Source organism: Arachis hypogaea, chromosome 14, assembly GCF_003086295.3.
Source record: "Arachis hypogaea cultivar Tifrunner chromosome 14, arahy.Tifrunner.gnm2.J5K5, whole genome shotgun sequence".
NCBI classification, from domain to species: domain Eukaryota; kingdom Viridiplantae; phylum Streptophyta; class Magnoliopsida; order Fabales; family Fabaceae; genus Arachis; species Arachis hypogaea.
Genome location: NC_092049.1, coordinates 10872230 through 10885060, shown reverse-complemented (window position 1 = coordinate 10885060; position 12831 = coordinate 10872230). Strand labels below are relative to the sequence as shown.

At 33.9% G+C, this 12831-nt stretch overlaps 3 protein-coding genes across 3 annotated transcripts; 1 reads left to right on the top strand and 2 right to left on the bottom strand.

Moving 5' to 3' along the window:
• On the top strand, positions 1–4674 carry LOC112741465 (ADP-ribosylation factor GTPase-activating protein AGD12). The gene is made up of 9 exons (XM_025790466.3): positions 1–171; positions 427–585; positions 1139–1220; positions 1463–1538; positions 2030–2193; positions 2601–2718; positions 2996–3112; positions 3236–3331; positions 4235–4674. Exons 2-9 carry the CDS (start codon positions 546–548, stop codon positions 4514–4516), a joined length of 975 nt encoding a protein of 324 aa, XP_025646251.1. The 5' UTR covers positions 1–171; positions 427–545; the 3' UTR covers positions 4517–4674.
• A 2210-nt stretch (positions 4675–6884) lies between these two features.
• On the bottom strand, positions 6885–8488 carry LOC112741464 (uncharacterized). Its single transcript, XM_025790464.3, has one exon. It carries the CDS (start codon positions 7632–7634, stop codon positions 7083–7085), a length of 552 nt encoding a protein of 183 aa, XP_025646249.1. The 5' UTR covers positions 7635–8488; the 3' UTR covers positions 6885–7082.
• Positions 8489–8658: 170 nt separating this feature from the next.
• On the bottom strand, positions 8659–12169 carry LOC112741463 (ferredoxin--NADP reductase, root isozyme, chloroplastic). Its single transcript, XM_025790463.3, has 5 exons — positions 11809–12169; positions 11440–11496; positions 10733–11065; positions 10298–10517; positions 8659–9399 (listed from the first exon to the last, which is right to left on the bottom strand). The coding sequence occupies exons 1-5, from the start codon at positions 11830–11832 to the stop codon at positions 8900–8902; spliced, it is 1134 nt and encodes a 377-aa protein (XP_025646248.1). The 5' UTR covers positions 11833–12169; the 3' UTR covers positions 8659–8899.
• Between the last annotated feature and the right edge of the window lie 662 nt (positions 12170–12831).

Sequence of the window (12831 nt, the reverse complement as noted above, 5' to 3'; positions counted from 1 at the left end):
AAAAAAAGTAAATAAATAAAACGAAAACGGAAAACGAAGAGAATTAAAGAACAGAACAAAAAAAAATCAGAGTTGTGAAGTTCTGATCCAATTGGCTGAATCCATAAAAGGAAAAAACACCGCATCTCTCTCTCATTCCCCGTCTCTATTTCCGATTTCCTCCGTTCACCGGTAATTCTCTCTCCCTCTCTCTCTTTCGCTGCCTATTCCGATCACATTTCTACATTCACATAACATTTATTTATTTATTTATTCAATTTTCCAATGATAAGGTTCATTTGATGCATATATATTTTTGGACATTCGATTTCACTATCTCAGAGCTGTATTTTTATTAGTATCCAGAAAAAGAAATCCATTCTCATTTAACAACTCGGATTAGCGCCGTTATAACCACTGATTTCACCATTAACCAATTTGATGCAGGTAAACAAGTATAAAAAATTGATTTTCGGTTTCTGAGAGTGAAAAATAAAAAATAATTAGAAGAAGAAGAAACAAAGAAAAAGAGATCTGTGCTTGGCTGGGGTTTCAAGCATAAATCAATGAGGAATTCCCGCGTGGAACTTGGGAGGCCTGCCTCAGGTAATTTTGTGATACTTAATTAGTGTGGAAGTATGTATTGATGATCAAACTATCCTAAAGAGTTTGAAGTTTACTATAGTAGCTTAAGATTCTTTAGATACTCAGAAATGGAGATAGAGAGAAAAAGGGTTGCGGAATTACGTTGACCTCCTAAGCTCCTTAGATTCTTCACACCACTATACTTTGTGCTTTGTATATATAGAGTAACCTCCAAAAGGGGAGCCTTATTGCCTTGTAACCGTGTGGCCGCAAGGTTACCGATTCAAGTCAGCCACAGATGCTTGCAATAGGTTAGGTGGGTGCCTGCTTTACACCTTTTGGCTGGAACCCTTCCTTGGAACCTGTGTAGTGTAGGATACTCTGCACCAGGCTGCCCTTTTATATACTAACTAACCAAGTTTATGGAATATGATCCTGGGAGCTCCTAGTGGATATTAGTGTAGGTAGGACAAATTAAGGACGTTATGTATAATATTGTCTAATCATGAGTGACACCAGTGTATTATTCTTTCATTTTGCTTGCAAAGTTGAATAATCACCAGGTCTTTTACAGGTAAAAGAAGGTTGAAAGATTTATTGCTTCAGCAGGATAATCGTGTTTGTGCTGATTGTAATGCTCCAGATCCTAAATGGGCGTAAGTGTTTCTCCTTTGCATTCGTGATGATTTTTGTTTGTATTAAGGGTTATTAGTATTACTAATACACAGAATTGGGGTTTGAATGCTGACTTTTTTTTCTTCTTTTTTTTTTTTTTTGTGTGTGAATGATTAAGGAATATGATATCTGCTAAGCTGTAGCTGTTCACCTTTGCGAATAAAATAAAATGAATTTTGTTTTTAAACCTTGAATTTATTTATTTTTTTTCACTGTATTTCAGGTCAGCCAATATTGGAGTATTTGTTTGCTTAAAATGTTGTGGTGTGCACAGAAGCCTTGGTTCTCATATATCAAAGGTAGACAATTCATAGGCTGTACTGAAGTGGAAGGCATTGCTGAATGCAGATCCACTCTACTCATGATTATGTTTTCACCCCTAATGTCTAATATTTTAAGCTTAAATTGAGTGTCCTTTCTGATGTCTTGAACAAATTAAAAGGATGGCCACCAGAAATAAACCAAAAAAATAAAAAATAAACGGATGATATCATATGTTCTGGCATTTAATTTCTCACAACTTTTGTAAGGAATGGATGATAGATAGGGTAAAGCCGTTATTCATACCTTAGGAAAATGATTTCATTTACACCTTGTCCAGTTTCTTACTAGTCTATTAGGTGTATATGTTGATATATATTAACCTATAACCTTTTATCCCATTGTTTGCTAGCAAGACCACTCATGTGAATCTGACCTAGTTTGTTCCCATGGGCTCTATCTAGTTAGGAGCAGCATAAATGGCTAAATGCTAATTTATCCTTTTGATGATGTTATTTTTTACTTTCAGATTTTATCTGTGACTTTGGATGAATGGACAGAAGAAGAAATTGATTCAATGATTGAAGTTGGGGGGAATGCTGCTGCTAATTCAATATATGAGGCTTATATTCCAGAAGGACATAAAAAACCTGAACCAGATGCCAGCCATGAACAGCGTGCAAATTTTATAGTGTTAGTCATGTTTTCATTTGCACAATACACCTATCTGCTTCTCTGTGCATCATTTTGTTCATTTTAATAGTCTTATTATCTCTGATTGCCATGATGGGTATGTTTGGTTGAAGATAAAACTGGAGTGGTTATTTTTATACAAGAGCTCCATGAGTAAATTAGATATGAAATTCATCCATGAAATATCTCTTCCATTTTTTCCCCAATGAAATTAGACTCAAAGTAATAATGTCACAAGTCCCCCCTTATTTTCCCTTTCTTCTCTCCATCTCTCTGGCCCGTAGTTTTTGTCCAAATCTTTTGTTAAGTCAATTTTTTCCTTGACTTTAAGATTTTCTTTTTCCATCTGTCAAGCAAATGCTCTAGTTAATTGAATGCCATTTTAATTGCAACTATTTTCACTTCAGGTCAAAATATGAGAATCAAGAATTTTTGAAACCTGGCTTGCGCATTGTGTCTGGGAAAGGCGGTCCAAATTCAAACTCCGCAAAAAGTCGCATCGATGGTGGTAGTTCAAAGAGAACGGTAATTTTGTTGTGCGCGCTAGTCCTTTGATTATCTGACTATTTTTATTGTTTAGAGAAATTTCTATTAAAGGACTGGGAGAAACTTTGGATTTGACCATATTTGCAAGTTTTGTGAACTAGATTTTCCGAGTTGAATTGCTGTCTTCCCGGATGAAATGAAAGTTTTCGAATCAAACTTTGCATCACTTTAATTTATTACTTTGGCAGCATTGGCAATGCATGTATTCTTGAGAGTGATTTTCTGAGTATATGACTAATATTGGTGGTAATAACAGGAAGGTATGGTGGAATTTATTGGAATGTTGAAGGTGAAAGTGATTAGAGGCACCAATTTAGCTATTAGAGATATAAAGACAAGTGATCCATATGTTGTTTTGAACCTTGGCACACAGGTTGGTTGTTCTTGATGGCATATGTTTTCGCACAACTGTTGCTCCTTATCTTTTATTTAAAGTTGAAGGTTCATGAATGGTGATAATTTTCGTTTGAAATTGATTTGTTCCTGTTGCTTACAGACTTCCCAGACAAGGGTAATATCGAGTAACTTGAATCCAGTCTGGAATGAAGAAATTATGTTGTCTGTTCCTGAAATATATGGACCAATAAAACTGGTATGGTTGAATTTTGATATTTTGAATAACAGAAACTACTTCTGGGTATTAATGCATGTCCTATTGTAGCATTATAAGCCACGTCATTGCAGATCAATGAGTTCCTTGATCTCTGATCCTCAACATTTGGAACTCTTTCCCTTGTAAAACCAGTTTATTGTATTGCTATGCAACTTAACCAAAGTTAGCTTTTCTAGGAATTTCTCACCAGTGGAAGTTAAATACAGTTCTCTTCCCAACTACAGTTCCTAGAAGCAAAATGATGAATTGGCTTTTAAAAATGAAATATAAGAAGTTGTGTATAGTGTAGACAGTATCGACATCTAGGCATTCGATGTTTAGCTGCTTTCTTATTTTGGTGCAATATGCAAATAGATTTTCCGCACCACTAATTCATTTTTTCCTATTATTCCTTTGTACCCTTGCCAATTATAGCTGTGAATCATCAGTCATATTTTTTCCTTCTCGAAACACCAGTGTTTGATGTCTTGCGTTGTTCGGCATGACACAACGGAAAAAGAAAAAGAAAGTTTGTGCATACTTCCATCCTTTACAAAAAACCTTGATGAGTATTTGCTAAAGAACATTATATGTATTACAATTTGCTCGTATTTGTAGTCATCTATGAGTCTATATCTTGTTTAGCGCGTTAAGGTGGAATCAGGATGTGTTTAAGCCATATATTTCTTTTTTATACAACCAGGAAAACTGTATTGAGTGAAATGGGAAGAAAAAAAAGCAATGCAATTTGGACGAATGTCTACATATGACTGCTTTTTTTCTTTAATTTCTTCTCTAGCTTTGGTTCAATGAATAATATCCTACCTTTATTAGTGATCTATATAAGTCTAGTTTCTGCTTTTTATGACTATGACACTATCTTATGTGCTTGCTGCATTGCAGAAAGTGTTCGATTATGACACATTTTCTGCTGACGACATAATGGGAGAAGCAGACATTGACATTCAGCCCCTGATATCATCTGCCATGGCATGTGGTAATGCTGCAATGTTTGCCAATATGCAGATAGGAAAGTGGTTAAAAGCTGATGGGAATGCACTTATTGAAGATAGTATAGTCAATATTGTTGATGGGAAGGTTATACAGGCCATGACACTGAAGCTCCAGAATGTTGAATGTGGAGAAATAGACCTAGAAATTGAGTGGATCCCTCTTGATCAATAGGTACTTGCCCATGTTAAACTACCAATTCTCTTGTTGAAATCCCTGTAACTTTTTTCATATACTATGGTCTCCTTATCCTAGAAGAATATCCTTCCCAACATTGTACACAGATAAAAAGGAACGGAGATAGTAATAATAATAATAGATTATGCCATGTATATTTATTTCTTACTGTTAAATACGAAGCTTAATCAAATTGTCTCCTGAGAAAAGGAAGAACATATAACTTTTTTGGTTGTGTTGCTAATCATAACCTTACTTTTATGAGTGCAAATGCCCGTTTGCATGAGAGTTGGTTTATGCAGAAGTATACACCTTATATGTCATTTTTCCACTGAAATGTTTGCTTTCCATTTAAGGCCAGTTCCAAAGTTGTAGGCACTACTGATTCGATTGCGTTTTTATTTTTTATTTTTATTTTTAGTATTTTTTTGTTTTAGAATTTTATGAAGGAAAAAGAAAGAAATAACTGTGCTTACAAGCATACAACCTAGAAAGGATGTCTAATTATTTCTTCCTCAAATGTTAAATGCTTCTTGCTATTCTTGGATTCCAGCCATTTTCAGAGTAACCTTTCTACTCTCATCAAATAATAATAGTACAGTTATGAAACACTGACAAGTGACAATGATGAGAACACAAAAGGATGTGCAATTGCACACTACATGTCTATTTGGTGGAAAAAATCTCCAAAGAATGATGGACTCATGGTATGCGCATCTTAATAATTATTTTGTAGTTACATCAAAGTCAACCTGTGATATCTGATATGGAATATAAACTAATTATTAGATCACATTTCCGAAAGCTGAATTTATTAAGGAAATAACACAAATATTTAAAAAGCATGGTGTTTTTAATATTTTCAATGTATTAAATAATGAGAAATTCTAGGTGGTCAATATTTTCCTATTTTGTTGTCTTAAATTTGAATCAAGGTTAACTAATTCTCTCCTTTTTTTACACTAAACGTATTGTCCGTCTCATAGCATTGCCCTTAAATATATTAAAAGTTTCAAATACAAAATTTAGCATCACAGTACAAATTTGCACCTATTAGTACGTAATGCAGGAATTAAACCAACTTTGACCTTGATAAGACATCAATTATTCAAAGTAATAAGATCAAACAATATATATATATATAAAATCTAGCTTTACCAATTAGGCCACCTTGGATGCTAATTCGAGACAAAGTGTTAGATCAGCCGTCAGCCATTCCATAATTATTATAAGTTGACAAACTACTAACTATAATTGTAATTTATCTAACAATTCAGAAGCGAATGGTCCATCTCCATCTATATTTAGGGTCCATTTGAATAGATTCATAAGTGACTTTTTTTAACTTTTAACTTATAAAAAGATGTAGTATTAATGTCTAGTACAATTTTCAAAATAAAATTGCAACTTTTTAAAAAGCTATTTTAGTGCTTAAGGAGAAGTTAAAAAAAATGACTTCTCTTATAATAAAAAGTTTTTTATTATTTTTCTCTTAAAATAAGTACTTTTAGAACTAAAAAATCAAACACAAAATAACTTATTTATAAATTACTTTTAATACAAATATTTATTGTTTAAGCTATTTCTTCAAAAGTAACTTGATTAAATTGTTTACCCAAACTGAGTAATATTGGTGTTCTGTTCAGAAATAAAACTTGAAACCTATAGTGTGTCCCTTTTTTGTTGTTGTAATAACACACACATGTCAATGTGGTGATTAGTTTAAGTTGAGAAGTAATTTTTTCATGAAGAAAAATCAACATATAAAAGATTCTATAATCCACAGTTAGTTCAATCTAAACTGTTAATTTTTATTCATCTAAACTAAATTAATCTACAAGTAAATTTTAACTAATTTATTTGAATAAAAACAATGATTATGAGTTAAAAATAATTGAAGAGGAAGACAGATTCTTGAAGACTTTTAAATTAGACAAGTCTCTTAAAAAAAGAGAAATTAAATCCGTAAAAGTGTTTTATGATAGACTATTATTTGCATGTCCTATTATTAATAATATTATTTATAATTAAATGATACTTTTTATTTTTCTTTTTGATATTAATTGAAAATAAAACATTTATCATGGATAATTTTAGACAAAATTATAATTAACTTTATCTTCGTTTTTTTATAAAAATAAATAAATAAACAAAATTCTAGGGCAATTATCCACCTTCCAAAGTACTTACGACAGTTACGAGCCAATAAATAAAACATTAATCACTATGTTCCAGTGTCATACTTGAATCAATCCTAAAAAATAAATAAATTAATAAAAATAAGATAATTAGGAACCCGAACCACCAAAATAAAAGATAACATGTTAGGGTGGCCGTACTAGCATTATAAAAAGTAATGAAAGCATTAATTAAAAAGCATCTTCATAATCAAATTTACACAGCTAGCCTGCACCTTTACATGCAAGTAGACCATTTACGTAAGTAACTACGTGGGACGAAAAAGATAAAGAAGAAAGAACCAACAAGTCAACACTGTAATTGAAATTTCAACACAATGAAATAAAAAGAGAAAAAAAAAAAAAAAGAAAGAAAATAATAATACTCAAGAATTGCGCACAACTGGCACCGGCACTAACTGCAGTTTGTTGGCACTTCCGTTAGTATAAAGGTCACTATCGTCATTTCCAATATTAACAACACCGTCACTTCTAAACGATTCGTTTAAGTTTAACTTGTTTCTTCTCCTGTGTTTAAATAGATAAACCAAACCTGTAGCCACTAATAACGCGACACCTGTCACACCACATACCAAACTTGCCACCACCAACGCCCCTCCCAACCGCCGTGCTCCACCGCCAGAGGATGGCGACGGGCTCCACCACGGTGGCGGGAGCGAAGCGGTTAAATTGGTGGCCTCCGGGAACGACGACACGTCAGAATCAGAAGAAGAGGAGGATGACGAGGACGAGGACGCGGAAGATGAACCGGCTCCGTTGAAGAACGATCTCATCGTCGAGGAGTTCGCCGGCGGCGAGGACTGGAACACGAGGCCGTGATCCGAAGGTCGGAGATCCCTGGATCCGAAGGCGGAGGAATCTCCGGCGATAATGACGGCGAAGATCACGGAGGCGGCGAATTCCGACAACCACGCCATGTGGTTCGTTGCTTGCGCGTACTGAGAGAGTAAGTGACAGTTCAGAAATTAGAACAGAATTGAGATTGTTAAGATATAGTAATAATAATAATTTCTATATATAAATGAGGGGATGGATACGGTGTCGTTTTATGTGTATGGTGCTTGAATTTAATTGCTTAACTTAGAAGCTAGAAGCGTTTCAAAGAAAGGCAAAGGCGAAAAAGAGAGAAAACAGTGGGTTTTGAGAAGAATAGAAGAAGAAGGAAAAAATGTGTTGAGTGAGAGTATGTGTCTTTGTCGGAAATGAATAGAGTCTATTTTATCACCGCTGTCTCTCTTGTCTTTTTCTCCTCCATTATTTTGTTTTTCTTTAAATTTTTTGTTTGCTATTTTTCGTGATGATGGATAATAAAGTCAAGTCTTTCTTGGCATCTTTTTAGCCTTATGTTAACTATTGAAAACTTGTAGACAATAATGGGAAAAGTTACTTAGTTTCGTTGTATGGAAATAACATTATTATTGTATTCTTATTCTTAACTTTGCACATTGCACAGTACTGAAAATCATAGTTAAAAAGGTACATTATTATGCTCCTGATTCTTGAAAGTTGAAAGTCAATTTCTTTGTAAGTGCATTGTTTTATTTTGTTTTGTTTTTTGGGGTTTACGTGCATTGTTTACCTTGATAGAGTATAACACATCAACATGTGTCCATGTTTAAAGAGTATAGAGAAAGGACAATGTCATGCTACACCGGATTAAAATAAATCTATGATATAGATTTTTTTTGGTGACTGAATCTATGATATAGATTTGAATCACGATTAATGTATCCTTTCATAAGTTAAAGAGAAAAGAGAGATTTAAAATTTTATTCTATGATTGGCATATCTAAATCTAAGTCTTATTTACTGGTTGCACTATTCAACATTTCAACTATTGCGGGACATGTAAAGACTAGAAAAAAAACAGATACAACACAACACCTTTGTCGTCTATGTTATTATTACAACCTAGTTGGTGATACTTTGATTCATTGAATATGCTTGAACATCATATTAATTAACTATGATGCATTTTATTGCAAAATGGTCAAAATATGTCTCTATCACCACGTTTACTTGGTTCTTCAATTTTGTATTCATCAAGAAAACAATGTACAGCTTACTCAAGCTGTCTAATGAAGATTATTAATTAAAACAAAACAACCCTTAATTAAAAACACCTAACTCAGACTTAAGGTAAATAAATGCAAGCATGTGTTTATTCTGCAATGCAAAGTTATCAGTAGACTTCAACATGCCATTGTTTGTTCTTCTTAAGTTGTGAAAGCTTTTCTTCCCAATTTTCTCCTCTTTGCTCTGCAACCTTCTTCAGTGTATCCTGGATTCCAGGCATCATCCCCTTTAGACCACAGAAATAAATGTGAGCCCCGTTGTCGAGAAGTTTGAAGATCTCATCGCTATATTCCTCGATCTTATCCTGAACATACATCTTGCCTCCGCTCCTGTTCTTCTGCTCTCTGCTGAGAGCCTTGTCATAGCGGAAGTTGTCTGGATAGTCCTTAAGGTATTTGGTGAATTCGTCATCATACAGAAGACTATCGGTATTGGCAACACCCAGGAAGAGCCAGGCTAGTCCACCAAACTTAAATTTAGGAACTGACTCCATAAACATTCGACGCAGATAGCCCCTAAATGGAGCAACACCAGTACCGGTGGCAATCATTATGTGTGTCGCATTTGGATCATCCTCAGGCAAAAGCATGATCTTCCCAGAGGGCCCTGCAAAAACAAATGTAGATAACTCAATTTTCAGCCAATAAGTAGTTTTCACCTACGTTTGCATTGTGACTCATAAGTCATGAGGCTAATTAATCATCTTAAGTGTAACTTATCAATCTGTTATACATCCTATAAAATAACTTTCATGTCTACCAAATTTTCAGTCGATATTGAAATAATTCTTTACCATGTTATTTGAAAGCATTATATGATATACACTCATAACTTCTAACTGATTAACCACCAATCAAATAGAAAGTCAAATAATGTCATGCATTTAGTAAAAGAAGTATCCACATCCTAATGCAAGTGCATTATGGAATTACTTTGGTAAGCCATAGCCTTGCAAAGCTGTCAACATTATTGTGGATGGTTAAGATTGAAGAAGTTGTGAATGAAAAATAAAAAGAAGGAACCTTTTATAACTTTGTGTTAATTTCTTAGCTTCTATTTATTGGTAGTATGTGTCAACAATTATATATTGAAACTTGTTTCTTCATTTTGATAAATTGTGCCTAGGAAGTTGTAATGACTATAGTTTTACTTAGAATTCCCAGAGTCTAGGTTTGCCCTATTAATATCTTCAAAGTGTTGATTATTCTTCCCTGAAAGATTCTGAATTTTTCAGAGGATTCCAGTTAGATCTATTTCATATATCAGTAGGACAAACCTAGGGTAAAAATTGAATAACATGTTACAACTAACTGAGCAAGACAACATGCACATAAATAAATAAACAAAAAAATAAATAAAAGGATATTAGAAATCCACCCAATTGAGAAAGGTACAGAAGGAGTTATGTTATTGCAATACAAATTGGTTCTGAGAATCTGTAAAATAATATAGAAATCATGTTAACTTTTTAACAATATCAGAAATAAGAAGAGATTTCTCCCACCTGTGATCTTAATTTTGTCTCCAGGCTTGGAGTTGCACAAAAAGTTGCTGCAAACACCTTGCTTAGAAGGATCTTCCTTTCCAGTGTCAGGATCATAATAAACAGCACGGCGCACACACAAGCTGGCGGTTTTGCCATCAAAATTGTCTCCATACCTCGTCGAAGCAATTGAATATAGCCGAACATTATGGGGACTTCCAGGTTTCTTTGGATTTTCTCCCTGCCACCCATATGCAAATTCTATTCATTAGTACCAAATCATTCTCCAGCAAAAACAAATCCAAATATTCTGCCAATGACCAAGATTATTAAGGTTCACTAGGAAGAAAACATTACTAAATCTTTTGATATGTCCAATTTACATGCAAAAATTCTGAAGCCAAAATTCAAGCATTGTGGATTGTCAGCAGAAAATAACTCAATGATACTACTTACAGGTGGAATGACACCATAACTCTGTCCTTCCCAGTAGGGAACATTGCCACCATGATCAATCACAATATGACATGTTTCACCGGGAGCCTTTGGACCAACGAGCCTCTCGACGGAAACAATAGTTGCTGTGTATGGCTCTTTAGGCTTGTATATATTCAATGGAGGTTCATTAGCATCTTCCAATTCTAAAGGGGAGACAGTAACTTTGGGTGCACTTGTTTGTTGCACCGACATGCATGTCACACGCCGACTTCTTGACCTTGAATTGTTTGCTTTCAGGTTGAAAGTTAACACCGGTGCCCATGATTTATCCTGGAAGTTTAAGTTAGATACCTGCAAATCAAGTGTAGCTTCTCTTTTAAAACAAAAATTGTATATCAAAAATGAAGAAGCTGGGTTTCAAACAAAATGATGCCAACATAATCTATCCTCCAACAACTGCAATGTCATTATGCACTGGTTTCAAAAATCACTTGACCAATTACTCCCTCGTTTCAAAGTATCAGTTTCTTTGGACAAAGTGATACATTAAAAAATATTCATATCTATAATTGTTCTGCATGAGCTTCTAAAAATCATCACTAATCAAAGCGAAATCTGACATATGTATGGATCCTTTAAAACAAACTAAAGGCACTTATAGATAACAAGAGTTTCCAAAAGTCAAAGGGCAGAAAAGTAATAAGGGATCATAAGAAGTATCAAACCTTAAACGCAGATCTTCTGAGAGACAAATCGCTGCCAACAGGAACAGCCACAGCCACCTGCAGAAACCGGTGGGAAAAAAAAAGTTCAGAACTTTTGTTCAACAATGATAAAAAGACACAAAATTAATAAATAACAAAAGTAAAAACAGGGTAGAAAATCCTTAGTTCCATTTGAAAAAGCCAACTTCAGGTCAAATTTCCAAGCTTTGAGTCTACAAAGTTAGTTGTATTCACCCACAGCTCAAACCAGGTAGAAAAAATAGAGATAAAAGAGAAAACGGTCAAAATCAAATTTTGATTCCATTTGGGGTGACCGTTTTGCTTAACGTGGAGGAAAAAAAAAAGGTAATTGGTTAGTGGGTTCATTACCTGTGACAGAGCCAAATGAGCCATCACGAGATCAACAACAAAGAAAGTAAGAACAATAATCTGAGCAACAGCAAAGTGATTGGAGAAAGGAGAAGGAATTTAATAATAATAAATAAATATTTGATTAGAATGGAACAATGGAAAGTAGTAGATGGGTGTATTATATAAGAGTAATCAAAGTTGAAGTTGGATGTGGGTTTGGGTGTGGTGATCCTTTGGAGAATGGGAAAGGTCGTTGCTTCTTCACACTTGGCTCCTCGGAGTGTCACTTCCTCGGTTCCTCGCTTGCATTCACCTCTGCCTGTAACTGTAAGCACCAGCGACTAGGAATACTTAATGTCAATTGTTGGTGTGTCGGGTCGGGTTTGGTCTAAAATTGTGGGCTAGCTTAGGTAGGTTCAATCTGGTTTGGTGGGTTTCGGGTTCTTTTTCTTGGGAACGTCCTTAATTAATTAATTTTTGGGTCAATCTTGATTTAGCATTGAATATCTTTTTTTTTTTGGTGTCTAGCATTGAATATTATTTAGTATGACTATAAGTCATATTCGTTTGTTATTATATATATGAAATTCTTAATCTTCAATGTTTTGGAACATTAGTATAATAATTTTTTTAAACGTTTGTAAAAATATTCAATATTATTTGTTTAGGTTGTTATTTTTTAATTTTAAATTATTTATATATTTACTCGTTTTTAATTATTGATTATTGTAGTTAGCAATTATTTCATATTTCTAAGCTAATAAATTAAAATTTTTGAAAAGATTAAGAGAAACGAAAAGGTACGATGTTCTTCGTATGGATGGAGGCCAACAAAAAATTTGAAGCAGGTCAAACTTTAACGTATGCCGAGTTTCTAAATTATTTTGTTTATAATAGAGAAGAAAGGGAATAATATCCACACAAGAGAGAGTATTGTATCGAGAGGTTAAACTATACTCTACCGGGTACATGTGATGTCTACTATATGAGAATTTTGTTAATTATTCAAAAATGTTGCAGAACATATGAGTTTATTAGGAC

Excerpts from the sequence above, each read along its gene's own strand:
- LOC112741465 (XM_025790466.3), top strand. The coding sequence starts at position 546 with ATGAGGAATTCCCGCGTGGAACTTGGGAGGCCTGCCTCAG. Across the intron at positions 1,539-2,029 it reads TTGGTTCTCATATATCAAAG|ATTTTATCTGTGACTTTGGA; the intron begins GTAGACAATTCA and ends TTTTACTTTCAG. Across the intron at positions 3,332-4,234 it reads TATATGGACCAATAAAACTG|AAAGTGTTCGATTATGACAC; the intron begins GTATGGTTGAAT and ends GCTGCATTGCAG.
- LOC112741463 (XM_025790463.3), bottom strand. The coding sequence starts at position 11,832 with ATGGCTCATTTGGCTCTGTCACAG. Across the intron at positions 11,497-11,808 it reads CTCATTTGGCTCTGTCACAG|GTGGCTGTGGCTGTTCCTGT; the intron begins GTAATGAACCCA and ends CGGTTTCTGCAG. Across the intron at positions 11,066-11,439 it reads TCAGAAGATCTGCGTTTAAG|GTATCTAACTTAAACTTCCA; the intron begins GTTTGATACTTC and ends CTTGATTTGCAG.
- LOC112741464 (XM_025790464.3), bottom strand. The coding sequence starts at position 7,634 with ATGGCGTGGTTGTCGGAATTCGCCGCCTCCGTGATCTTCGCCGTCATT.